Source organism: Carcharhinus amblyrhynchos, chromosome 12 (genome assembly GCF_965287045.1).
Source record: "Carcharhinus amblyrhynchos chromosome 12, sCarAmb.v2.hapA, whole genome shotgun sequence".
NCBI lineage: Eukaryota > Metazoa > Chordata > Chondrichthyes > Carcharhiniformes > Carcharhinidae > Carcharhinus > Carcharhinus amblyrhynchos.
This window is the reverse complement of record NC_137335.1, coordinates 25,106,104-25,131,173: the sequence shown is the minus strand read 5'-3', so window position 1 is coordinate 25,131,173 and position 25,070 is coordinate 25,106,104. Positions and strand designations below refer to the sequence as shown.

The 25,070-nt window shown below is 44.3% G+C and overlaps 1 protein-coding gene across 1 annotated transcript; it reads left to right on the top strand.

Annotated features, from left to right (window-relative positions):
• Positions 1-21,641: 21,641 nt before the first annotated feature.
• Positions 21,642-23,775, top strand: LOC145350565 (platelet-activating factor receptor-like). The gene has a single exon (XM_080199764.1). The coding sequence runs from the start codon at positions 22,265-22,267 to the stop codon at positions 23,273-23,275; it is 1,011 nt and encodes a 336-aa protein (XP_080055890.1). The 5' UTR covers positions 21,642-22,264; the 3' UTR covers positions 23,276-23,775.
• The last annotated feature ends 1,295 nt before the right edge of the window (positions 23,776-25,070 follow it).

The window sequence follows — 25,070 nt, the reverse complement described above, 5'->3', positions numbered from 1 at the left end:
CATCATGTGAGAACTCTGCCAGGAATCAGTGGGAAACTTGTTGACTATCACATCCGTCATCGCACTTAATCTGCAAAATTTGTTGTCCTTAGGATGACAGCTTCTAACTCTCTAGCACCTGCTCTGGGGTTGGTAGGCGTGACTTCATCCCATTCACGCCTTCCTGAAGCAATGATGTCATTGTTTGCAATAATGTTAACAAAGGCAGGTCCAGCAAGTTAGCATTTTTCCAACTTGAGCTACACTTGAGCTAAAATTCTACCATATTGTGATTCCTCATCCTTAAAGATTCTTTTACAACTAGATTATTAATTAGCCCTTTTTCAGTAAATAATACTAGATTTAAAATAAGCTGTCGTCTAGTTTGCTCCTTAGCACACTGCTCTACAAATCCGTCCCTAACTCACTCCAGAAACTTGTCTTCCTAGTGCTCACTTGCTTAACCAGTTTATGTGCAGACTGAAGTCACCCATGAGCACACACTACATGCTGTTTCTGTCATCTGATTAATACTATGTCCCCACACTACCATTACTATGAGGTGATCTATAAACAACTCCAACCAATGTCTGCTGCCCTTTACTCTTTTTTAGCTCCATCCAAACAGATTGCACACATTGTTCCTCCAATCTGAGATTCTCCCTTAATAATACATTGATCTGTTGTGGGAAATTTACCACTTCGGAGTCAGACTTGGAGGTTCAACAAAACAGTTTTATTTTGGGAGAAAGCACTGGTATTCTGCAGTACTTAGCAGCAACTTTCTCAACAACACAATGGTAGTTGAGCATCTTTATACCTTTTAGACAATAGATAGTATGGACATTAGCCATTAACATATCGTTACAAGTTGAATAGGCAGATACGGACATCGACAGTTAACACATCATTACAAGCAGACAGGTATGGACATGGACAGTTAATACATCATTGTACATAGAATGGATACATTTATGCAGTTACGTCCTCTATCAATGACTGGTTTCGATATATATATTTATGTATTTATGTCCCCATCAGTGGCTGATCTTATAATCAAACTCATTGTTCTGGGTCTGCTTTTATCTCAAGTCTTAAAGTGCCCCAGGTCTGACCAATTTCCTGCAGCAATTCAGATACTGCAGGTTTTAACTCTTTGTGTAACTGTCTGTGCCCAAAGCCAGTGCCTTTTAATGTCCCTTCCCAGAGTCCATTTTGTGTGCCAGGTAACCACTGTAATTTCACCGTAACAGATTCCATCCTTTACGATCATCACAACTCCACCACCTTTCCTTCCTTGTCTATCCTTCAATCCTTCCTTGTCTATCCTTTATCCTTCAATAGATCTGCCTCAGAACTGAAATATATTGCGGATTAGCTGCTTTTAAACATAAAGAAGGAAAAGGGGAAGTGATGAAAAACAAACACATAATGATCACACATGCAAATGTCATCATCTTTCAGATTCTAGTCTCTAAAGATTTTTCATCAATACTGTAGTGTGATTGTTTTTTCAGTAATAATAGATCCGTATTTGCCTGGAAATGCTGACTGAGTCTAGAGTTCATCCCATAGATATTGAGCTGTGACACATAATCCAAAAGATCATTCTTCACCTCTAAGCCTATACAAGGATTTTGAGCAAATCATTTAGTATAAGGAATTTTATGAAAGTGAAGTGAGGTCTGTAACTGATGGTGTGTCGCAGTGCTCAGTACTGGGACCTCTGTTATTTGTAATATACATAAATGACTTGGAAGAGGGAGTAAGTGGTGTGATCAGCAAGTTTGCAGATGACACAAAGATGGCTGGACTTGCTAATAGTGAGGAGCAGTGTCAGGCAATACAGCAGGATATAGGTAGGCTGGTATATTGGGCAGAGAAATGGCAGATGGAATCTAATCCTGATAAATGCGAGGTGATGTATTTTGGAAGAAATAATGTAGGGGAGAGTTACACGATAAATGGTAGGCCTATTAAGAGTATAGAAACGCAGAGGGACCTGGGAGTGCAAGTACACAAGTCCTTGAAGGTGGCAGTACCTGTGGAGAGGGTGGCGCAGAAGGCCTATGGTATGCTTGCCTTTATAGGGAGGGGTATAGAGTATAAAAGCTGGCGTCTAATGTTGCAGTTGTATAGAACGTTGGTTCGCACGCATTTGGAGTACTGTGTCCAGTTCTGGTCGCCTTACTACCGGAAGGACGTGGAGACCCTGGAGAGAGTGCAGAGGAGGTTTACCAGGATGTTGCCTGGTATGGAAGGACTGGGTTATGAGGAGGGATTGGGCAAATTGGGGCTGTTCTCCTTAGAAAGGTGGAGGATGAGGGGAGATCTAATAGAGGTGTATAAGATTATGAAGGTTATAGATAGAGTGAACAGAGGTAAGTTTTTTCCTAGGTTGGATACAAAAATTGCGAGGGGCCACATGCTTAGGGTGAGGGGGGGGGGCGAGGTATAATTCGGATGTTAGAGGGAGGTTTATCACACAGAGGGTGGTGGGGGCCTGGAATGCACCGCCAAGTAGGGTGGTGGAGGCAGGCACGCTGGGGTTGTTTAAGGGATACTTAGATAGGCACATGAGTGGACTAGAGATGGAGGGATATAGGAGACTGTTCTAAATAAAGATCAAGAGCCTTGGGACGTCCCTCAGAATCAATTGATTCCTATGGACCTTCCAACATATTTCATGGCTCACTTGTCTTACTTCTGAGCTTCTGGGGATTTCGTAAATGTCTGTCTAAGTTGTGCATGTTTATTGATGTCTTTTCTTTTACTTCACAGGTGATTTGGTCCGCCTTGTTGTCCAACAAGGGGCATACACACGGTGGGTTGTGCAGTGGCTGCTCTTGGATGTTGCTTCAAGAGTTGCCTAGTGCTTCACGTCGTTAGTGTACGCTTAAACTGGACCATCTGACGGGCAACATGACAGCTCAGTGACTATCACTGTTTGCTGTGCAGATACATAGATTTGGGCCGGTGTCTGCGGGAGTTTGCACATTCTCCCTGTGCTTGCGTGGGTTTTCTCCGGGTGTTCCGGTTTCCTCCCACACCCCAAAAACGTGCTCTTAGGCTGATTGGTGTTAACAAATTGTCCCTAAATTAGTCTTCTCTCGATCTTCTCCAATAGGTGTAGACAAAGGTCATAGGTAGAGGAGGGCACTCATAATGTTAAAATGGCGGCGCGGGCTCATTGGGCCGAAGGGCCTGTTTCCCGTGCTGTGTTGTTCTTTGTTCTTTGAAGTGAAATTTAGAAATTTATAAACCAATTTCAGGTTTAGAAATTGACTTAACAATAGGAGACAAAGGGCTAGATTCTGGCAGACCCAGGAAGACTCTGCAGTCATTTAAAAATGGCAGACTGGACCTGGAACCAGAAGCCCAACCTCTGTTTCCTATAGGGGAAAAGGGCAGATGTGATTCACACAGGAGGGATATCCAAATTCAGCAGATCATTTTAATTTGACCCCATTTAGACTGTTGTAAAGACCTTAACCCACAGTGTGGGAGTCACAAATTTATGGAATAAACTTAAAGGCTCTTGCAGGGCAGATAAGACCTTTTTAACTGTCATGATCTAAAGTCTTGTTTAAATCACCCACCCTTTAAACTGCAAAAAAAAACTGGCTGCAACTGTCAGTGGTTCTTAAAGAAAGCTCTGTTGGACTGCTTTCATTCACAAGCCAGCTAGTGTAGCATCTGTTCAAGTAGTTTCAATAGAGTTCTTGGTTGGTATTTCTTAAGTAGCTATTTATTATGAATGCTTGGCTTCAAAAATGAGGTAGTTGTGAGTTCACAGTTTGCCTGGCAGCTTAAAGAGGCAATTAAAAGATTGTGGATACAAACAGAAGTTTGTTTTTATAAAAGATTAATCACTTCAGTTTTAAAAGCTTTGATGTATCCATGAATGATACTTTTTCACTATCAAGTCTATCATGAGAAAAGTATTAGGTTTTTAGATGTTTATTTTCTTAATCTCCTCATGGCTCCTCAGATCCCCCATTGGTCGATTCTGGATGAGTTGACAATGAGTTGACTTGGTTGGTATGAAGGGAATGGTGGGACATGTGAGTTGGGATTGACTTCACATCAAGAGATGTTTGGGGGCATGTGTTTGCATGGAATGTATGAGAGGACAAACAGTTGAAAGGATGTGAACAGTGAGGACTAGATAATCTAAAGTCTTTTAAAGCAATTGGGAGCGAATTCCGGAGAGTCGATGTGGGTCTTCTAACCAGCCCCTGTAACCTTCGAGCACTTGCTTTAGGAAAGGTAGGCTTGATTGCATCTCACTCACACCTCCCTGGAGAAAACATGGCACTCTTTAACCAAGGCAGATCCAGCTAGTTGGGAATAGTGAGATACATAACTCAAAGGCAAAATCTAGCCAGGAGTGTAGGGATAATGGGCAGGTTGTCTAATTGACAAAATGTAACTAGTGATGTCTTGCAAGGATCTGTATTGGAGCCTCAACTATTAATCACTGGATTTATTAACAACTTAGATGGTGGAACTGAAATCCAAATTTGTTGATGACAATAAAATAGGTGGCATTGTAATTCACATAGATGGAAGCTTAAAATTACAAAGTAACCAAATGGGCAAATCCGTAATAAAAGGATTTCTATGTAGCCAAATATGAGATCATCCATTTTGGACCTAAATGGATTATTATTCTCAAAATGATGAAAAAATATAAACATTAGAGGGGTAATTTTTCAGCGCAGTGGGGTGGGAGGATCTCATGGCCAGGCATGCGCAAGGTTCTCGCATGCGTTCCCATCATGCATGCACCTCACAGCGCCACCAGATTCTTGCTGGAAACTGGCAGGAAGACAGGTAAGTTATTTAAATCCCTGAATACATCTAATTTTAATCTAATTAGTGGGCCTGGGACTGAATTCTCTGGGCCTGCTATCCTCTCCCACCTCACCGGAGTGTTTCATGCCAGTGGGGATTACACTATCTCCTCACCTTTGGGTAACTAGTGACCCAACCCTGCTGGAGTGAAGGTGGGTCAATCGGGGCTCTCCAGAAATCAGATGGCAGGGGACTGGTGCCCTCTGGGCATGGGTGCCCTGGCAGTGCCAGCTTGCTCCCTGGCATTGCCCAAGGAGCAAGATGCCAATGCCCAGGGGCACCTTGGCACTGTCCATTGGGCATGGGGCGGTGTCAAGGTTCAGGGGGCGGGATGGTGGAGTGTGGGGATCCTGCAGCATTGGGATTGATGGGGGCAGGAGGGAGGCCAATGATTGGGGTAGGCTGGGGGGCCTGCTTATGGGGATGTTTGCACTGTGAGGGGGTGAGGGATTGGCACTGCAGGGGGGAGGCTAGAGATTGGGATGGTCCGGGATGGGATTGATGGGGAGGTCGAGACTGGCCCAGGAATGGTCGGGGGGCTGCAATCGGGCTGTGGGGTGAGGGGGATGGGTGTGGGTTGTGGTGGCAGCACTGCAGGGGTCGCAGGGATGGCCAACCATCGCACTGGCCAGCAAATGGGAGGCTGACAGTTTGGGGCCACTGTACATGTGCAGAGGCTCGCTGGTTTCAGCCTCTCCGGTGGGAATAGGTCCTGCCCCCGGAAATCTAATGAGATTCACACTGATGATCTCTGCATTGCACAGAGTGTAGGAGATTCTAATGAGAACTCCCACGAAAAATAAGTGCGAATTACTCGAGTTTCACCACGAGTTCAAAACTTAGAATTTTTTTGGGAGAATTCAGCCCTGGAGATCCAAAGAGGCTTCGGAATCCAGTTACTCAGATCATTAAATTACATAAACAGTTTCAGAAATTGATCAAAAAAGCTAATAGAACGTTGGTTTTTATGTTCAGTATAGCTTTTAGAATATGAGGGTAAAAAGCTCTGCTGCAGCCATACAAAGTTCGAGTTAGAGCACCCCAAGAGCATAGTCATTCTGGACACCACATCTTAGGAAGAATATATTGGCTTTGGAGGGAGTGCAGTGTAGCTTCACCAGAATAACACCTGGACTCTACGGATTAAATTACAAGAAGACATTGCAGAAACTAGGATTGCATTCCCTGTAATTTGACAGGATGAGATGTGTTTCAGAAATAATTTCTTGTCTTCTACTTCAGCTAAAATTGTTGGATTTTCAGAAACTTTTGAAATGTCCAGTTTTGCTGCACTGGAAGCATTCTGTGCCCCTGCTGGGCCATCCTGGCATCAATGTTTGGTTTTCGTGCCACAATACAAGCATCTCAAAATGGCTGCATGTGTGAAGTTTCCTGCCCTTTTACCTGGTTTGGTGGACATTCTTGTGTGTGAGGCTGCTGCCTGTGAGTGTACACAGTCATTGGAGTCATGTGAAGCCTCAAAGTTACACGAAATTATAGCCTAATTAAATTCTCTAAGCTTGCTTTGCCTCTTATACTGCACTGCTCGATTCAAAGTAAGATCACCGTTGGTCTGTAGAAAGTCAGAGGGCAGGGTTTTCTGGCTGCACTCACCCAAGACCGGGAAATCCCACCTGAGAACAATTGGACATTTGCATGGTCCACCCCCCACTCGCTACAATTCCTGTAGTGGGAGGGATGGGAAAATTCCACTCAAAGAGTTTTTCATCAGACACCAATGACTGTGCCATCATGGATCAACGCATCCTTCAGCACCCCGAATCTGCAAGAACTGTAGTGGGCGGCATAGTAGCACAGTGGTTAGCACTGCTGTTTCACAGCTCCAGGGTCCTGGGTTCGATTCCCAGCTTGGGGCACTGTCTGTGTGGAGCTTGCACATTCTCCTCATGTGTGAGTGGGTTTCCTCCGGGTACTCCGGTTTCCTCCCACAGTCCAAAGATGTGTGGGTTAGGTTGATCGGCCATGCTAAGAAATTAGTGTCTAGGGATACGTAGGTTAGAGGGGATTAGTGGGTATAATATGTAGGAATATTGGGGTAGGGCCTGGGTGGGATTGTGTTCGGTGCAGACTCGATGGGCCGAAGGGCCTCTTTCTGCATTGTAGGGTTCTGTGATTCTATGATAACAAACTGAGCAACGTAGAGCACCTAAAAATAATTCAATCAATTTCCCCGACATTGTGACGGCTGATTAAACTGTGTTTGTTCAATTACCAAGTTTCGCTTCAGGCTAAACGAGCTGTCAAGAGCTTTGAAATTGTTTTAAAGTCAACAGTGGACTCCTCCATGCCCTGCCTTATCAGAATGTCATCCGTCACTGGATATAGAGAATTAAGAAAGGAATTTCCTTGATGTTTCTGTTCTGATTCTGTGCAGTACTGGAGAAAATGACATTTCCATAACTCCCACTGCTGGCCTCTTTGCGTGCCTTCAGGCAGTCAAATGGGAGTAGGGATAGGAACTGCTTACCAGGCACAGTCACATTAGCTCTTTCTAATGTGATTTTTTACAAGCTGCTATCAAGGTTTTCTGCACTCTATGGTTCTTCAATAACACCAATGTGTTTTTTACATCGATGTGTCCACTGCTGCCGCCATCTTCTGAGATGAACTCTAGGCTTCATACTTGTTTAGTAGACAGACTGCAATTGTAATCTGGTACGTGCTTAACACTTGTTTATTAGTACTACATCTAAACAGATTACAAAGTAGGTAAATTGCTCCTAGGCAATGATGTTCCAACCGTTCTAGAGAGTGTAACACATGACTGATTCATTTCAGAGGTATATCATACAATAGCATAACATATCTGTTGAGTCTTTATTCTATAGTTGTTGTGCTATAGGACACTGATTGCAACAACCAAGGAACGGTTGAGGACTCTGGGTCTGTATTCATTGGAGTTTAGAAGGATGAGGGGGGATCTTATTGAAACTTACAGGATACTGCGAGGCCTGGATAGAGTGGATCTGGAGAGGATGTTTCTACTAGTAGGAAAAACTAGAACCAGAGGGCATAACCTCAGAATAAAGGGACGATCCTTTAAAACAGAGATGAGGAGGAATTTCTTCAGTCAGAGAGTGGTATTCTTTGCTGCAGAAGGCTGTGGAGGCCAGGTCATTGAGTGTCTTTAAGGTAGAGATAAATAGGTTCTTGATTGATAAGGAGATCAGGGATTACGGGGAAAAGGCAGGAGAATGGTGATGAGAAAAATATCAGGTATAAGAACATAAGAACATAAGAAATAGGAGCAGGAGTAGGCCATCTAGCCCTTCGAGCCTGCCCCGCCATTCAATAAGATCATGGCTGATCTGTCGCTGCTCAGTTCCACTTTTCCGCTTTCTCCCCATAACCCTTAATCCCCTCTCTTATCAAAAACCCATCAACCTGCGACTTAAAAATATTTAGCGAGGCAGCCTCCACCACTTCAACGGGCAGAGAATTCCAGAGATTCACCACCCTTTGAGTGAAGAAGTTCCTCCTCAACTCCGTTCTAAACCGCCCCCCTTTTATCTTGAGGCTGTGCCCCCTAGTCCTACTGTCTTTTTTGATCGGGAAGAGTCTCTCCACCTCTATCCTATCCGTGATTAATGGTGGAGCAGACTCAACAGGCCAAGTGGCCTAATTCTGCTCCTATGTCTTATGGTTTAACCATTACCATGGTTTTGCAAGTCTTATAATTTGTCAGTCCTCTATGCCACATCCATTTCTTTTATCAGGGTTATTGGGGAAACTCTGATAACATTTTGTCCTTGTTAGACTCTTATTTCAACTGTCTTCTTATTTGTATGAAAGTTCATTTTTAAATTAGGGTGTTATTTAATCATTATAAAAAAAATATTGTTTCGATGTGCACCATGTTACAGGTTTATATATATTCTAATAGATGATAAAATGAATATAATGTCCTTTATTTGTTGTGAATATCTAGTTCATAATTCATACATTTTTGAGTAACCTTTGATTTTAGCAATTATTGTTTTAACAGCCATTTAGTTAAGAAATTGATAAACCATACTGAAGTAAATGTAATTCAAACAAGCTTGGAGCTTATTACACTTCAACCATTGGGACCATGTTGACCTAAGAGCTTAACAACTAGAAAGGTAAGATCATAAAAAGTCCGGTGGGCTTACTTAGGTAAAGAACTGAAGACATAATGTTTACAGTTATTCCAATAGTTATTCATGTGGTTTCCCAGAATTAAGGAAAACTTTGAAATTAAAAGGTAGTTAATTTGCATTTTGACCTGGAAGCAGGCAGTGTATATTACATTGCCATGGAGATGGTGGAGTTTAGTGAGATTATTTGCTTTAACTTTATATCTGTGGATTCAGTTAGGACATAGAAAGCAGGTAGGACTGACAGGTGTTTGGAAGTGCAACTATGAGAGCGTTTCATCGTTAGGTTGTATGTAACTTGTAGCTCCTTGGAAGTTGAGAGTCAAAACCGGACCTTCACCAGATCTTTACTTGAATTGGAGGAAATATTAGACCAATCAATTGTGATGCAGTTTGTGTTGGGAGTTTGTATTGAAAACTGGAAAGGGGAAGATCAGCTGGAAGATTTATTTAGCTGGAAACTAAACATTGGCATCTACAGTGATCCTCTCAATTAAACCTTGTCCTTGGAGAACAGAAATCAGGCTAAATTCCAGAGTGCTGCAATATACCTTTTAGACCCGTCCCAAAGAATGAATGAATGGACCTGCAACTTAGTCATTGGATGTTCAGATTTCTTCTTTAAATTTTAACTAAGAGGATCATAACATGCTCCAACATTTCTATCAGGTCAATTTTAAACTTAACCACTAAAATCATTCCAATATTGAAAAAAACACTCATGGAAGCTATCACTCTCAGGCAGAACTTTCCATTTTTCAGGCTAAGTGCGGTATGATAGTGAGTTTCCCTTGACTGGTGGGTGGATTATCATGTCTGATTTTCCACTTGAGCATGGATTAATTATGTATGAGGGTGCTAGTCGCCAAATCGCATTAGGGGGTGGGCAGTAATTAGTCTGCAGAACACTAACTCATTGGGTTAAGGTTCCTGGCGCCATATTTAAGCTGTGTCCAAACAAACATTCATGCTCTGCAGGCCAGCTGCAGCTGAACATTAAATCCTCCATTTGCACTGAGGGTCTCATGCACACTTCAACATCACCACTCTCTCAAGGATCATACTCCACATTCAACATCTTTAGCCCTTACTGAAAAGAGCACAGCACATACAGCACACTCCCAACTTCTGTTCCACCCATGTTCATCACATTACATTCCATCTGTCTTCACACAGGTCAAACTCACCCACAACAGGGAGAGATCCCAGAACAACTGGGAACCTCCAAAATACAGGAACTGGCTCCATCTGAGGAGGGAGCAACAGATTTGGCGGGGAGGACAGAGATTGCTCCTGTGTCCAAAGCCAGATCAGTTCACAGCAGAAAAGCAGAATGGGTGACCATCTATTAGTTAAATACATAGAATCATACAATGCAGAAGAGGTTCTTCAGCCCATCAAGTCTCTACCAACACACAAGAGACACCTGAACTCCCACCTAATCCCATTTACTAGCACTTGGCCCATAGCCTTGAATGTTGTGCTGTGCCATGTGCTCATCCAGATACTTTTAAAGGATGTGAGGCAACCTACCTCTACCAGCTTCCAAGGTAGTGCATTCCAGACCGTCATCACTCTCTGGGTAGTAAAACTTTTCCTCAGATTCCCCCCAAAACTTCTTACCCTCACCATGAATCTGTGCCCCTTGTAACATTATGCCCTTCACAGTGAGTTAAATGTAATGTTGGATTCTGCCTATTCAGGAACTAACTTGATCATCTCTCTCTTCCAGGCACCAGAAGCAGGCCAAGGCAAACCACCAACTAGCCCGTCAACCAAACTGCCAGTTCACCTCAAATGATGATGCTGAGGACAACTAGGTGTCAATCTGTCACAATGTTCACCTGCACCTACCATCAGCACAGGGCACACATCGTGGTGGGTACAAGACCTAGATGAGGATGGATTCACTATCTGGAGAACACCTCATGGACATGCTTCCCCGGCAGTTGGAGGCAGTGACAGCCCAGGTCTCTGTCGGAGGACTGTTGGAGAACAGGCACCTGCTGAATCAGGTGATGAGTCTCTGCAGTCAGCCTCTGCACATGTTGTAGAAGTAGGCAGGTGAGCAGCAGACAGAATTACCCCAGGCAATCACCAGACTAGAACATGGGATGGAGTAGTCCGCCGGTGATGGCTATTGTAGTAGCATCAGCAATGTGTCCCTGGTCGATTGTGGAAGCTACACTTCCTGAGTACAGAGAGAGTAGGAGGGATCTCAAAAGGGGAGTTAGGAGGGCAAAAAGGGGGCATGAAATGGCTTTGGCAGGTAGAATTAAGGAAAATCCAAAGGCGTTTTACTCCTATGTTAGGAGCAAAAGGGTGGCTAGGAGAAAAATTGGTCCCTTCAGGGACAGACAAGGGGAATTGTGCTTAGAGTCCGAGGGAATGGGGGAGATCCTGAATGAATACTTTGCATCGGTATTCACGAAGGAGAGGGGCTTGATGTCTGGTATAGTCATCGAGGGAGCTGTAGACCAATTGAAGGAACTATCCATTACGAGGGAGGAAGTGTTAGGGCTTTGTGTTAGGGCTTTTAGGCAGCATTAAAACTGATAAATCTCCGGGGCCCAATGGCATTTATCCTAGGCTGCTTAGGGAGGCGAGAGATGAGATTGCTGGGCCTCTGACGCAAATCTTTGTCTCTTCTTTGGACACAGGTGAGGTCCCAGAGGACTAGAGGATAGAGAACGTGGTACTGTTGTTTAAAAAGGGTACATAGAACATAGAACATAGAACATTACAGCGCAGAACAGGCCCTTCGGCCCACGATGTTGCGCCGACCAGTTACAAAACAATGACCCACTAACCTAAACCAATCCCTTCTCGTCCATAAACCTATCCACGGATCTCTTAAACGCCCCCAAACTAGGCGCATTTACAACTGCAGCAGGCAGGGCATTCCAATCCCTCACCACCCTCTGAGTAAAGAACCTACCCCTGACATCCGTCCTATAACTACCACCCCTTAATTTAAAGCCATGCCCCCTCGTGCTAGATTTCTCCATCAGAGGAAAAAGGCTATTACTATCCACCCTATCTAAACCTCTAATCATCTTATATGTTTCAATAAGATCCCCTCTTAGCCGCCTTCTTTCCAGCGAAAACAACCCCAAATCCCTCAGCCTCTCCTCATAGGACCTCCCCTCCATACCAGGCAACATCCTGGTAAACCTCCTCTGCACCCTCTCCAAAGCCTCCACATCCTTCCTATAATGTGGGGACCAGAACTGCACACAGTACTCCAAGTGCGGCCGCACCAGAGTTGTGTACAGTTGCAACATGACGCTGCGACTCCTAAATTCAATCCCCCTACCAATAAACGCCAAGACACCGTATGCCTTCTTAACAACCTTATCTACTTGACTCCCAACTTTCAGGGATCTATGTACACATACACCTAGATCCCTCTGCTCATCCACACTATTCAAAGTCCTCCCGTTAGCCCTATACTCGACACATCTGTTATTCCTACCAAAGTGAATTACCTCACACTTCTCCGCACTAAACTCCATCCGCCACCTCTCGGCCCAGCTCTGCAACCTGTCTAAGTCTTCCTGCAAACTATGACACCCTTCATCACTATCTACCACACCTCCGACTTTGGTGTCATCAGCAAACTTACTAATCCACTCAATTATACCCTCAACCAGATCATTAATAAAAATTACAAACAGCAGTGGCCCCAAAACAGATCCCTGAGGCACACCACTCGAAACCGAACTCCATGATGAATATTTACCATCAACCACCACCCTCTGTCTCCTATCTGCTAGCCAATTCCTGATCCAATTCCCTAGATCACCCCAATCCCATACATCTGCATTTTCTGCAGAAGCCTACCATGGTGAACCTTATCAAACGCCTTACTAAAATCCATATACACCACGTCCACTGCCTTACCCCCATCCACCTCTTTGGTCACTTTCTCAAAAAACTCAATAAGGTTAGTAAGGCACGACCTACCCGCCACAAAACCATGCTGACTATCTCCAATCAATTCTTTACTCTCCAAATAACTATAAATCCTATCCTGAATAATTTTTTCTAAAACCTTGCCCACAACAGAAGTGAGACTCACCGGTCTATAATTCCCAGGGAAGTCTCTGTTCCCCTTCTTAAACAATGGGACAACATTCGCTAACCTCCAATCTTCCGGTACTATACCAGAGGCCAACGACGACCTGAAGATCAGAGCCAGAGGCTCTGCAATCACTTCTCTTGCCTCCCAGAGAATCCTGGGGTAAATCCCATCCGGACCAGGGGACTTATCTATTTTCAGACCCTCCAGAATATCTAGCACATCCTCCTTATCAACTGCAACACTGTCAATTCTACTCCCCTGCAATCCAGTGTCCTCCTCAGCTATATCCATGTCCCCTTGCGTGAACACCGAAGAGAAATATTGGTTCAATGCCTCTCCAATCTCCTCCGGTTCCACACATAACTTCCCTCTGCTGTCTATAACTGGCCCTAATCTTGCCCTAACCAACCTTCTGTTCTTAACATACCTATAGAACGCCTTAGGATTCTCCTTAACCCTATCAGCCAAAGTCTTCTCATGTCCTCTTTTAGCCCTTCTTAGCTCACTCTTCAACTCCCTCCTAGCCAATCTAAAGTTTTCTAGTGCACTACCCGAGCCCTCACGTCTCATCCGAACATAAGCCTCCTTTTTCCTCTTAACCAACGAAAAAACTTTTTTGGTGCACCACGGTTCCCTAGCCCTACCAATTCCTCCTTGCCTGACAGGGACATACCTATCACGGACTCGCAGTAGCTGCTCCTTGAAAAAACTCCACATTTCAGACGTTCCCAGTCCCTGTAATCTCCTGTAGGAGGGATAACCCTGGTAACTATAGGCCAGTGAGTTTGACATCAGTAGTAGGCAAGTTGATGGAGAGGATTCTTAGGGATAGGATGTATAATCACTTAGAGCGTTGCGATCTGATTAAGGATACGCAGCATGGCTTTGTAAAGAGGAAGTCTTGCCTTACGAATCTGGTAGAATTTTTTGAGGTGACAAAAATGGTCGACAAAAGACGAGCCGTTGATGTCGTCTATATGGATTTCAGTAAGGCATTTGACAAAGTCCCTCATGGTAGGTTGGTAGAAAAGATTAAGGCTCGTGGGATACGCGGCCAGGTATCTAGATGGGTTGAGAACTGGCTTGCTAAGAGGAGACAGAGAGTAGTAGTGGAAGGGTCCTTTTCTAGCTGGAGATCTGTCACTAGTGGTGTGCTGCAGGGCTCAGTACTGGGACCTCTTCTCTTTGTAGTCTATATAAGTGACTTGGAAGAGGGAGTAGGTGGTGTGATCAGCAAATTTGCTGATGACACCAAGATGGCTGGATTGGCGGGTAGTGAGGAGCAGTGTCTGGCAATACAACGGGATATTGATAGGCTGGTTGATTGGGCAGATACATGGCAAATGGAGTTTAATCCAGATAAATGTGAGGTGATGCATTTTGGCCGGAATAATGTAGGGGGGAGTTATATGATAAAGGGTAAGCCCGTAAGGAGTATAGAATCGCAGTAAGACCTGGGGGTGCAAGTGCACAAGTCTTTGAAGGTGGCAGTGCAAGTGGAGAGTGTGGTGAAGAAAGCCTATGGTATGTTAGCCTTTATAGGAAGGGGTATAGAATATAAGAGCTGGAGTCTAATGTTGCTGTTCTATAGAACATTGGTTAGGCCACATTTAGAGTACTGCATCCAGTTCTGGTCACCTTACTACCGGAAGGACGTGGAAACTCTGGAGAGAGTGCAGAGGAGGTTTACCAGGATGCTGCCTGGTATGGAAGGACTGGGTTATGAGGAAAGATTGAACAAATTGGGGCTGTTTTCCCTTGAAAGACAGCCACTGAGGGGGGATCTAATAGAGGTATATAAGATTATGAAGGGTATAGATAGAGTAAACAGAGGTAAGCTATTTCCTATGTTAGAGACACACAGTATGAGGGGCCATGGGCTTAAGGTGAGGGGGGAGAGGTATAACACAGATATTAGAGGGAGGTTTTTCACACAGAGGGTAGTGGGAGTATGGAATGCTCTGCCAAGTAAGGTGGTGGAGGCAAGCACGCTGGACTTGTTTAAGAGTAACTTGGACAGGCACATGAGTGGGTTGGAGATGGGTGGATATAGGAGATTGTTTTAAATAAAGTTCATTAGCATTGGGACGTCCCTGGTAATGTAAAAGGATATGGTATGATAATAATGTTTTTTCTCTTTTAATTCACAGGTTTTAAGTTGGTCCGCCTTGTTGTCCAACGAGGGGCATACACGCGATGGGTCGTACTTGGGCTGCTCTTGAATGTTCGAGATTGGCCTAGTGCTTCATGTCGTTAGTGTGTGCCTAAACTGGACCAGATACTGGGCAAGACGACAGCTCAGTGACTATCACTCAGTGACTAACACATGTGCAGACACATGGATTTGGGCCGGTGTCTGTGGGAGTTTGTGCATTCTCCCCGTGCTTGCGTGGGTTTTCTCCGGGTGCTCCGGTTTCCTCCCACACCCCAAAGATGTGCTATTAGGCTGATTGGAAGTAATAAATTGTCCCTAAATTAGTTTCCCTCAATGTGGATTGCCATCAAACAATAGATAAGGGTCATAGGTGGAGGGGGGGTGCTGGTAATGTTAAAATGGCGGCGTGGGCTCGTTGGGCTGAAGGGCCGGTTTCCCGGGCTGTTTTTGTTCTTTGAGTACATTATATTCGCTGCAACCAAGTCCAAATCTAAATGGCCACTGAAAGTGTTGTGTGCTGCTGGCAAAGACTGTACAATCAGACTTAGGTTGTGAGTGAAAGTGTGCTGCTTTTCACATTACACAGGCACCACATGCAGCATTTGATGCAGATCTTTCCAACACTGATACTTTCATAATCGTTGAGGGTTATTGGTCCCAGATTGAAAGATGAGCTTGACTGAGATTTGTACATTTATAAAGGTCTTCCTAATCACTCCCATGCTACTGGGATCCATACAAAATGCACATTTGTCACCTTGTGTGGGCCTAGCCCCTTTGTGAAGTTAGAGGTAATCAGCATGCCATAGGTACATCTTTCCACATTGTGCTACTGTGATGGGAAGTCTCCACCCTGACCCTCTTAAGGTTCCATTCCTTTCAAATTCTCCTCTTCAGTGGAAATCTCTGCCTCTTCCATGTCTCACTCTGGCAAGTTATCGCCCCTTTGAACTGCCAGGTTGTGCAGGGTGAATAGACCATGATGAGTTGGGACACCCACCACTATACTTCTCTCCTGCATTGGAGAGAACTGCAGAGCTCCACATGAATGTTACATGCTATTCGGATTGGCGGATGGTGACTAGTGGAGTGCCCCAGGGGTCGGTGCTGGGGCCTCAGCTTTTTACCATTTATATAGATGATCTGGAGGAGGGAACCGAGTGTAGAGTGTCGAAATTTGCTGATGACACCAAGATTGGGGGAACGGCAAATTGTGCGGAGGGTGTGGAGAGTCTGCAGAAGGATCTAGATAGGCTGGGCGAATGGGCCAGGAAATGGCAAATGGAATTTAATGTTGGCAAGTGTGAGGTGGTCCACTTTGGTAGGAAGAATGGTAGGAAGGACTATTACTTACGGGGCGAAAAACTGCAGCAGGCGACGGTGCAGAGGGACCTCGGGGTCCTTGTGCATGAGTCGCAAAAACCCAGCTTGCAGGTGCAGCAGGTGGTCAGGAAGGCGAATGGGATGCTGGCCTTCATAGCGAGGGGGATTGAATATAAAAGTAGGGAGGTCTTGCTGCGGCTATATAGGGCATTGATGAGGCCGCAGCTGGAGTACTGTGTGCAGTTTTGGGCGCCACACCTGCGCAAAGATATTTTGGCCTTGGAGGGAGTGCAGAGGAGGTTTACTAGGCTGATACCGGAGTTGAGGGGGTTGAGCTATGAGGAGAGGCTGAATAAACTGGGCTTGTACTCATTAGAGTTTAGAAGAATGAGGGGAGATCTCATTGAGACGTATAAGATGATGAATGGGATGGATAGGATAGAGGTGGAGAGACTCTTCCCGCTCAAAAAAGACAGTAGGACTAGGGGGCACAGCCTCAAGATAAAAGGGGGGGGGGGGGCGGTTTAGAACGGAGTTGAGGAGGAACTTCTTCACTCAAAGGGTGGTGAATCTCTGGAATTCTCTGCCCGTTGAAGTGGTGGAGGCTGCCTCGCTAAATATTTTTAAGACGCGGGTTGATGGGTTTTTGATAGGAGAGGGGATTAAGGGTTATGGTGAGAGGGCGGGAAAGTGGAACTGAGCAGCGACAGATCAGCCATGATCTTATTGAATGGTGGGGCAGGCTCGAAGGGCTGGATGGCCTACTCCTGCTCCTATTTCTTATGTTCTTATGTTCTTAATGGTTCAAACATCAAAAGCATATCTTCAGGATGCCAATGGTTTGCTCTATGATGGACCTTGTCACAGTATGTGCCAGCTCGTCCTTCTTCTCTGAGGCACTTTGATGACGACACAAGGGGTGTGATTTTCTGACCACACTTGCCCCAAAACTAGAATGGACCTTTGCATGGTCTGCCCCCACCAATTCCCATGATGGGGGGAATTCTCCCAGCAGCTAACCCCATGAACACTGCGGGCTCTCAAAGATCTGTAGCACCTGAGAGTGAATCAGGATGTAGGACCTGTGAGAACCCCTGGGGAACCTAACACAAACATGCATAATCTTCTTCAGGGTAAACACATTCCTCTTAGAGTGAAGGGCAAGGCTGGCAGAAGATGGGAACGCTGGAAGACTCGGGATATTGAGAACTTGGACAAGAAGGAAAAAGAGGCACATGATGTGCATAGGCAGCTGGGATCAAGTGAATCTCTTGAAAAGTGTAAGGGGTGTAGGAGTAGAGTGAAGGGAAAAATCAGGAGGGCAAAAAGGAGACACGAAATTGTTTTGGCTGATAAGGCAAAAGAGAATCCAAAGAGCTTCTACAAATACATAAAGGGCAAAAGAATAACAAGGGAGAGGATATGGCCTCTTAAGGATCAACAAGGTCATCTATGTGCGGATCCACAAGAGATCAGTGAGATCCTAAATGAGTATTTCTCATCAGTATTTACTGTTGAGAAAAGTATGGATTTCAGGGAACTTGGGGAATTAAATATTGATGTCTTGAGGAGTGTACATATTACAGAGAAGGAAGTGCTGGAAGTCTTGAAGCACATCAAGGTAGATAAATCTATGGGACCTGATGAGGTGTATCCCAGGACATTGTGGGAGGCTAGGGAGGAAATTGCGGTCTCCCAACCGAGATATTTGAATCATCGATAGTCATGGGTGAGGTGCCTGAAGATTGGAGAGTAGCAAATGTTGTGCCTTTGTTTAAAAAAGGCTGCAGGGAAAAGCCTGGGAAATACAGGCCAGTGAGCCTCACATCTGTGGTGGGTAAATTGTTGGAAGGTTTTTTGAGAGACAGGAACTACAGGCATTTAGAGACGCAAGGACTAATTAGGGACAGTCAGCATGGCTTTGTGAGTGAAAAATCATGTCTCACAAATTTGATTGAGTTTCTTGAAGGGGTCACTAAGAAGGTAGATGAGGGCAGTTGATGTTGTCTACATGGACTTTAGCAAGACCTTTGACAAGGTACCGCATGGTAGGTTGTTGCATAAAGTTAAATCTCATGGGATCCAGGGTGAGGTATCTAAATGGATACAAAATTGGCTTCTTAACAGAAGCCAGAGGATGGTTGTAGAGAATTGTTTTTCAAACTGGAGGCTAGTGACCAGTGGTGTCCCTCAGGAATCAGTGTTGGGCCCCTGTTATTTGTCATTTATATTAATGATTTGGATGAGAATATAGGGGGTGTAGTTAGTAAGTTTGCAGATGACACCAAGATTGGTGGCATGGTGGACAGTGAGGAAGGTTATCTCCAATTGCAGCAGGATCTTGATCAATTGGGCCAGTGGGCTGACAAATGGCAGGTGGAGTTTAATTTAGATAAATGCAAGGTAATGCATTTTGGTAGGCTAACTCAGGGCAGAACTTACTCAGTTAATGGTAGGGCATTGGGGAGAGTTACAAAACAAAGAGATCTAGGGATACATGTTCATAGCTCCTTAAAAGTGGAGTCACAGGTGGTGAAGAAGGCATTCGACCCATGCTTGGCGTTATCGGTCAGAACATTAAATACAGGAGTTGGGATGTTTTGTTGAAGTTGTACAAGACATTGGTAAGGCCACACTTGGAATACTGTGTGCAATTCTGGTCACCCTTTTATAGAAAGGATATTATTAAACTAGAAAGAGTGCAGAAAAGATGTACTAGGATGCTACCAGGACTTGTTGGATTGAGTTATGAGAGGCTGAATAGACTGGGACTTTTTTCTCTAGAGCGTAGGAGGCTGATATACTTAGGATCGTAAAGAGGTCTATAATGAGGGGCTTAGACAAGGTAGATGGTCAATATCTTTTCCCAAAGGTAGGGGAATCTAAAACTAGAGGGCATAGGTTTAAGGTGAGAGGGGAGAGATACAAAAGTGTCCAGAGAGGCAATTTTTTCACACAGGGGATGGTGAGTGTCTGGAACAAGCTGCCAGAGGTAGTAGTAGAACCAGGTACAATTTTATCTTTTAAAAAGCATTTAGATAGTTACATGAGTACGATGGGTATACAGGGATATGGGCTCATGTGGGCAATTGGGATTAGCTTAGGGGTTTTAAAAAAAAGGGCAGCATGAACAAGTTGGGCTGAAGGACCTGTTTCCATGGCTGTAAACCTCTATGACTGTATGATGATTGCACTTTAGCTGCACATTGAGGAGTGGAATCCCTTCATGTTGATGAAGATCAGTAGCTACTGCCACAAAGGCGTTAGAGCAATCTATGGTAGTCTGCCACCCAATACTGGGCCACATACTTCCGAGACTGCTGTGTATGAGGCAAGGAACATGCCCTGCATACCACTGAGTGAACCACCAGGTAGCATGGATAGGCCTTTCCCTCACTGGACAGTGACCATAATGTGCTTGCCTGTCATGCACTGTATCAAAGATCTGCACAGCCCCTTTGATTTTCCACTCCGACAATGTGGTCCCAAGAGACACAACTACGTGAGAGATTGTCACTTAAACTCGCAGTTCCATAAAACCATCACCTCACCCAGTCATGATCCTGTGTGAAGCCATTCCCTCTTGTTCAGATCTGAACTCCACTTAACTGCCTTCTGCAATCACCCCTTCCGTTCAGGTTCCAGTCCCCCCAGTCCTAGTTATTCCTCTGTATGCCAGATCTATGACTCTCCCATCCATAGATCCTCACACCCACCCAGCCACAGTTGTTCATCTGTCATCCAGTCACTGGCTCGCTTGTTCATCTGAAACCTACACACCCCTGCAACGCCAGTATGACTACCACTTCCCGCATCTTCCCTTGCCCAGTCAGGTCTCACAGGGTACAGGGCAGCCCTGTCTATGACTCACAACAGTCTCTCTGAATACAGTGCTGTCAGACTGCCAACGTCCACCCTGCTCTTTCCTGACAGAGCAGCTTTGCCAGTGATCAGGAGTCTGAGCCGTGGTGAGAGCTGGCAGCAGAGCAGTGAAAGGTGGGAGAACTCTTCATATACGCACCTGGAAAATGTGAGTAAAGTGAATGTGGGCGAGTGGATGCCTCGGTATTCCTGTTGTACATCAGACCGGTCTAATTACTCACCGAAATGGCACCAATTTAGGAGGGAGACTGTAATTCTGATCAGTTGTGATATGCGTATTCATGATCTGCTAATATTTGCAAATTGGCTTCCTAACGTGGAGTAGCAGACAGGCCACTCGCCATTAGGCAACATGAAAATCCCGAGGGGAAGATTCCAACTCGTTTTCTTACTGACGAATATTGGACTTTTAGCCTCAAGGCCAGTTCTCCGTTCCTGCCCGTCATGATGCCAGCTGCTGGCAGGCGGGAAAATTCCGCCCTGAATGTTTATTTGGATGGAACGCAGGAGAGCAAGTTACAAAATGTCCCTTTCACTCCATGCGTAAATATCACAAACTAACTCCTTCCTCAAACATACACTTGTGTAAGTTCACGCCTGCGGTGTTTAAAAAAAAATGTAAGAAGCTTGGCAATTTCCTGCGTTAAGTTCACCAGCTTCTACTTTGTTCCTGTTTGGCGAATGCTTTTTTTTGGACGTGGACATTAACTCCCAGAGACAAACTGCTACGAATGCTGAAAATCTGAAACAAGTGCTGGAACACTGAGCAGGTCAGACAACATTTGTGCAGAATACAAAAGTCAAGGTTTCAGGTAGCACCCCACCCTCAGAAATGGAAAATATAATGGATAAATATTTTAAAAGCGCCGGATCAAGGAGGAGAAACCCAAAACACACACTGGAGGAAGAAAAAACACGTCTGAATAGCTGAAGAATGAGATATTTTAAATTTTCATAAGTGATTTTGCAGAAAATAAAAGGAGACGCAATGAGAGATATCAAAGGGTTAAAATATACAAGATGTGGGTAGTGGTGTGACCAACATAGGCGGAATAGCTAATTAGTTAGAAAGGGAACTGAAAAGCTGCAAGCGCTGGAAGAAACACACAACGACGCCAATAATACTCCGAGCACAAATCCACAATTTTCACCCCTTCCTGGAACTACCAGCACTCCATTCGATTTCCAAAGGAGGGAAAGTTGGGCTTTGGCTCGAATAGTAATTCAAATCGGGCAGCAAATCGGAAAACAGAAGATTGGTGGAAGAACATAAACCCTCCAATGCGTTAGCAAATGCAGCATTTAGAGATAAAGTGGCCACCGTCAGATCACTATTAACCATTCAGCTGTTGTGAACATTCAGCATCACATCCTGCCAGATACAGGGAGCAGAAGGTGCAGTTTTCTCTAGTTGTGCTGATCAGAGAAACGCGGGGTGTCCGCATTGAACAAGTTGTGCTCTGCTCTCCAGCTGGAATTCTGATGAAAGAAAGGCGATGGAGCTGAAATGTTGACTCCCTTTCTCTTTTCGAAGATGCCGCCTGACCTGCTGAATGTTTCCACCGTTTTTCAGTTCTTCTAACAGAAAAGCATCTGACGTGTGAATTGTGCAAGTACCCGCATTGAACTGGTTTTGAAGACTCAGTCTGTAGCACAATTCACACATTTTCACAGGTATCACGCTTTGTGATTTTTTTAAAATAATCGCAGACCTAAAAGCGACAGAAGAACCATCTTGAAAAATGCAGTAAAGTGACTTGTGAGTTTACCTTACAACATAAATTTATGAATGTTTAAGAACAGGAGGAAATAACGACCAGCGATACTAGATTTTTGCAAGTTAAAATGAATGCCTCAAAATATGCTGAAAACTGCAGTGAAGAACACTTGTATGATACATCGGAATTTAAGTACTCAATGTCCTCGATACTTTACAGTTTTCTATTTATTGTGGGATTCCCAGTAAATATTGCATCACTTTGCTTTTTAGTACGTAGCAAAAAAGGGGTGACTGAAATCAAAATCTATATGATCAGTCTAACAATTGCTGATCTGCTGTTCGTTACATTTCTGCCTTTTTGGATTGATTACTACTATCGCAGCGGCGATTGGATCTTCTCCAGTTTCTTGTGCAGCCTGTGGGGATCTCTGTTTTACGTCAATACTTACAATACTATCTTCCTTCTGGCTCTTATCAGTTTCACTCGTTATCTCGCCGTCTCACAGCCGGTCAAGGTGGCTCAGTCGAGGCAGAACAGAAGAGGCTTCGCCTTAACAGCTTTAATCTGGACAATCACTATATCGGCTGCTTTACCAATTTTAATCAACCACAACGATCACATTGTCAAAGTAGGGAACAGGTCACGATGTTTTGAATATTATCAGCAGTCAGACACCAAAACAAAATTATTAATTTTGCACTTGGCAATGCTACTGGGTTTTATCGTTGGTTTTGGAGTGGTGATTGCTAACAGTATCCTTATTCTTCAAAGACTTTCAATTGCGAAGGAAATGTTGAGACCTTCCCAAAGGTTGAAGACACGGGCATTTCGAATGGTGCTTGCGGTCTTGGTTATTTACATTTTTTGTTTTCTACCTTATCATATAGTCCATCTGGTCTGGACACTTCTAGTTCTGAATTTCTGGAAATCTAAGGACTGCGCATTCAGAAAATCTGTCAACGATGTTCATCAAGTCGTTTTGTGCCTCATGTCTATCAATTGTATTCTGGACCCCGTTCTTTACTGCTTCCTGACAAAAAACTTCAAACAATATCTTAAAGAATTAACACAGTCCTGGGGACAGAAATGTACCATTAGGAGAAGCCCTAAACCTGAAGAGATTCAGCTTTCATGAAAGTTATATCTTTGTTAGGTCATGAGATTTTGTTGGTATTTTACCCATCTCCCTAAAAAAAAAACGCTGTTCAACTTTTAAAATTTTATCATAAGTAAATATGCCAGTATTCTTAAAATTTATCCGGTTAACCATGAGTAAAAAATGTTAACGGTTTGTGATTGGTCATTCCGTATTTTATTACTATTCAAAAATAATTAAAGTATCAGATCAAAAAACTTCTTCCCCTAAATATTAGTTAAACTTCTGTGACATAGGACTTTCTGAATGTGTTGGACACATTTACCAAAGAGTTTTCAGTTCCCTATTATTGTTCAGATCATGATCTAATTGAGGGCAACAGCTATAAAATTAGAATTCACGTCAACCTCTTGAACAATGGGCCCGATTTTATCACTGCAAGCGGGCACAAAAACTTGGTAAAGTTGGCATGAAGCAATTAGCACAATCCACGCCCACATCCGCACAGATGCCCAGTTTACAGATCATTCTCTGGGGCAGGGGGAGGCCCAATCATTCTCTGGGGTGAGTGAGGGAGGGCAGAGAAAGGCCGGATAGTTGTCTGTGGGGGGAGGGAGGAGAAGCCAGATTGTTGTTTGGTGGGGTGGGTGGGGGGGGGAAGAGGGGGGGGTGGTGGTGCCAGAGGGAGGCCCAATTATTCTCTGCAGTATGGGGAGGGGGGCATGGGGGCACCGCCACCATTATGCAGATGGGGGAGGAAGGGGGGCAGAAGGTCACGATCGAAGATCTGGGTAGCGGGGAGGTGGGTGGATAAGGGGGACAGTTATGTTGTGGGGTGGGGTGATGTCTGTGGGGGCCATCGCTCCCGCTTTTCACTCCTGGGCTGCTTTCTCTGCTTTTTGCAGCCCGGGAGTGATGTGACAGGGGCGTATTTTTCAAATTTTTTTCTCACTGCACATGTGCAGTTCAGAGCTTCGATTAGAGCGACAGCGTTTCAGGCGCGATAAGCCCCGCACACAGCGCAGTTCAGACCCGCAATTTTTTTTCAGTCTAAGTGCATATGGGGGCACTTGAGAACAGATTTCCAAGTCGGATTTGAATTGTGCCCAGATTTAGCACTTAGAATCAAAATGGTAAAATCAGGCCCAATATAATCCAGGGCCAAGATTTTAATATCCATTATCTGCTCCCAACTGCAAAGTGCATTGAAATCAGCAGCTTTATCCCAAATGCCCCTCATTACTGACATGTCAACAATGATCAGATAAGACCCTCTAGTCCATCCAGCCTGCCATTTTTAATTGTCATAGCCTGAGTACCCCAAATAATGCAAATAGTTTCTCCCCATCTGTCATATGTTCCTCTTAGTATGTTGAAAACCTGCTGAGTACCTGCTGATCTTACAAATTACAGGAAATGCAATCCTAGTTTGTGTAATCTGTCTTTGTAATTTAATCCAGAGTCCAGGTATTATTCTGATGAAGATACAGTGCACTCCCTCCAAAGCCAATATATTCTTCCTAAAGTGCAGTGTCTAGAATGACTATACTCTCTATGTGCCCTAATTAGAACTTCGTAATGTTGTAGCAGAGCTTCTTACCCGCATATTCTACTCCTCTGAACGTAAAAGCCAACATTGCATTAGTTTTTTTGATTAATTTCTGTAACTGTTCATGTAATTTATTGATCTGTGTACCTGACTCCTAAGCCTGTTTAGATCCCCAATGTTTATATTTTTTCACCATTTAGAAAATACCTTTGACCTTTTAGGTCAAAATGGATGATCTCAAATTTCTCTACATTGAATTCCTTTTACCATAATGTACAAACAACA

Bases quoted from the DNA above. Each gene is read 5' to 3' on its own strand.
- LOC145350565 (XM_080199764.1), top strand. From the start codon at position 22,265: ATGAATGCCTCAAAATATGCTGAAAACTGCAGTGAAGAACACTTGTAT.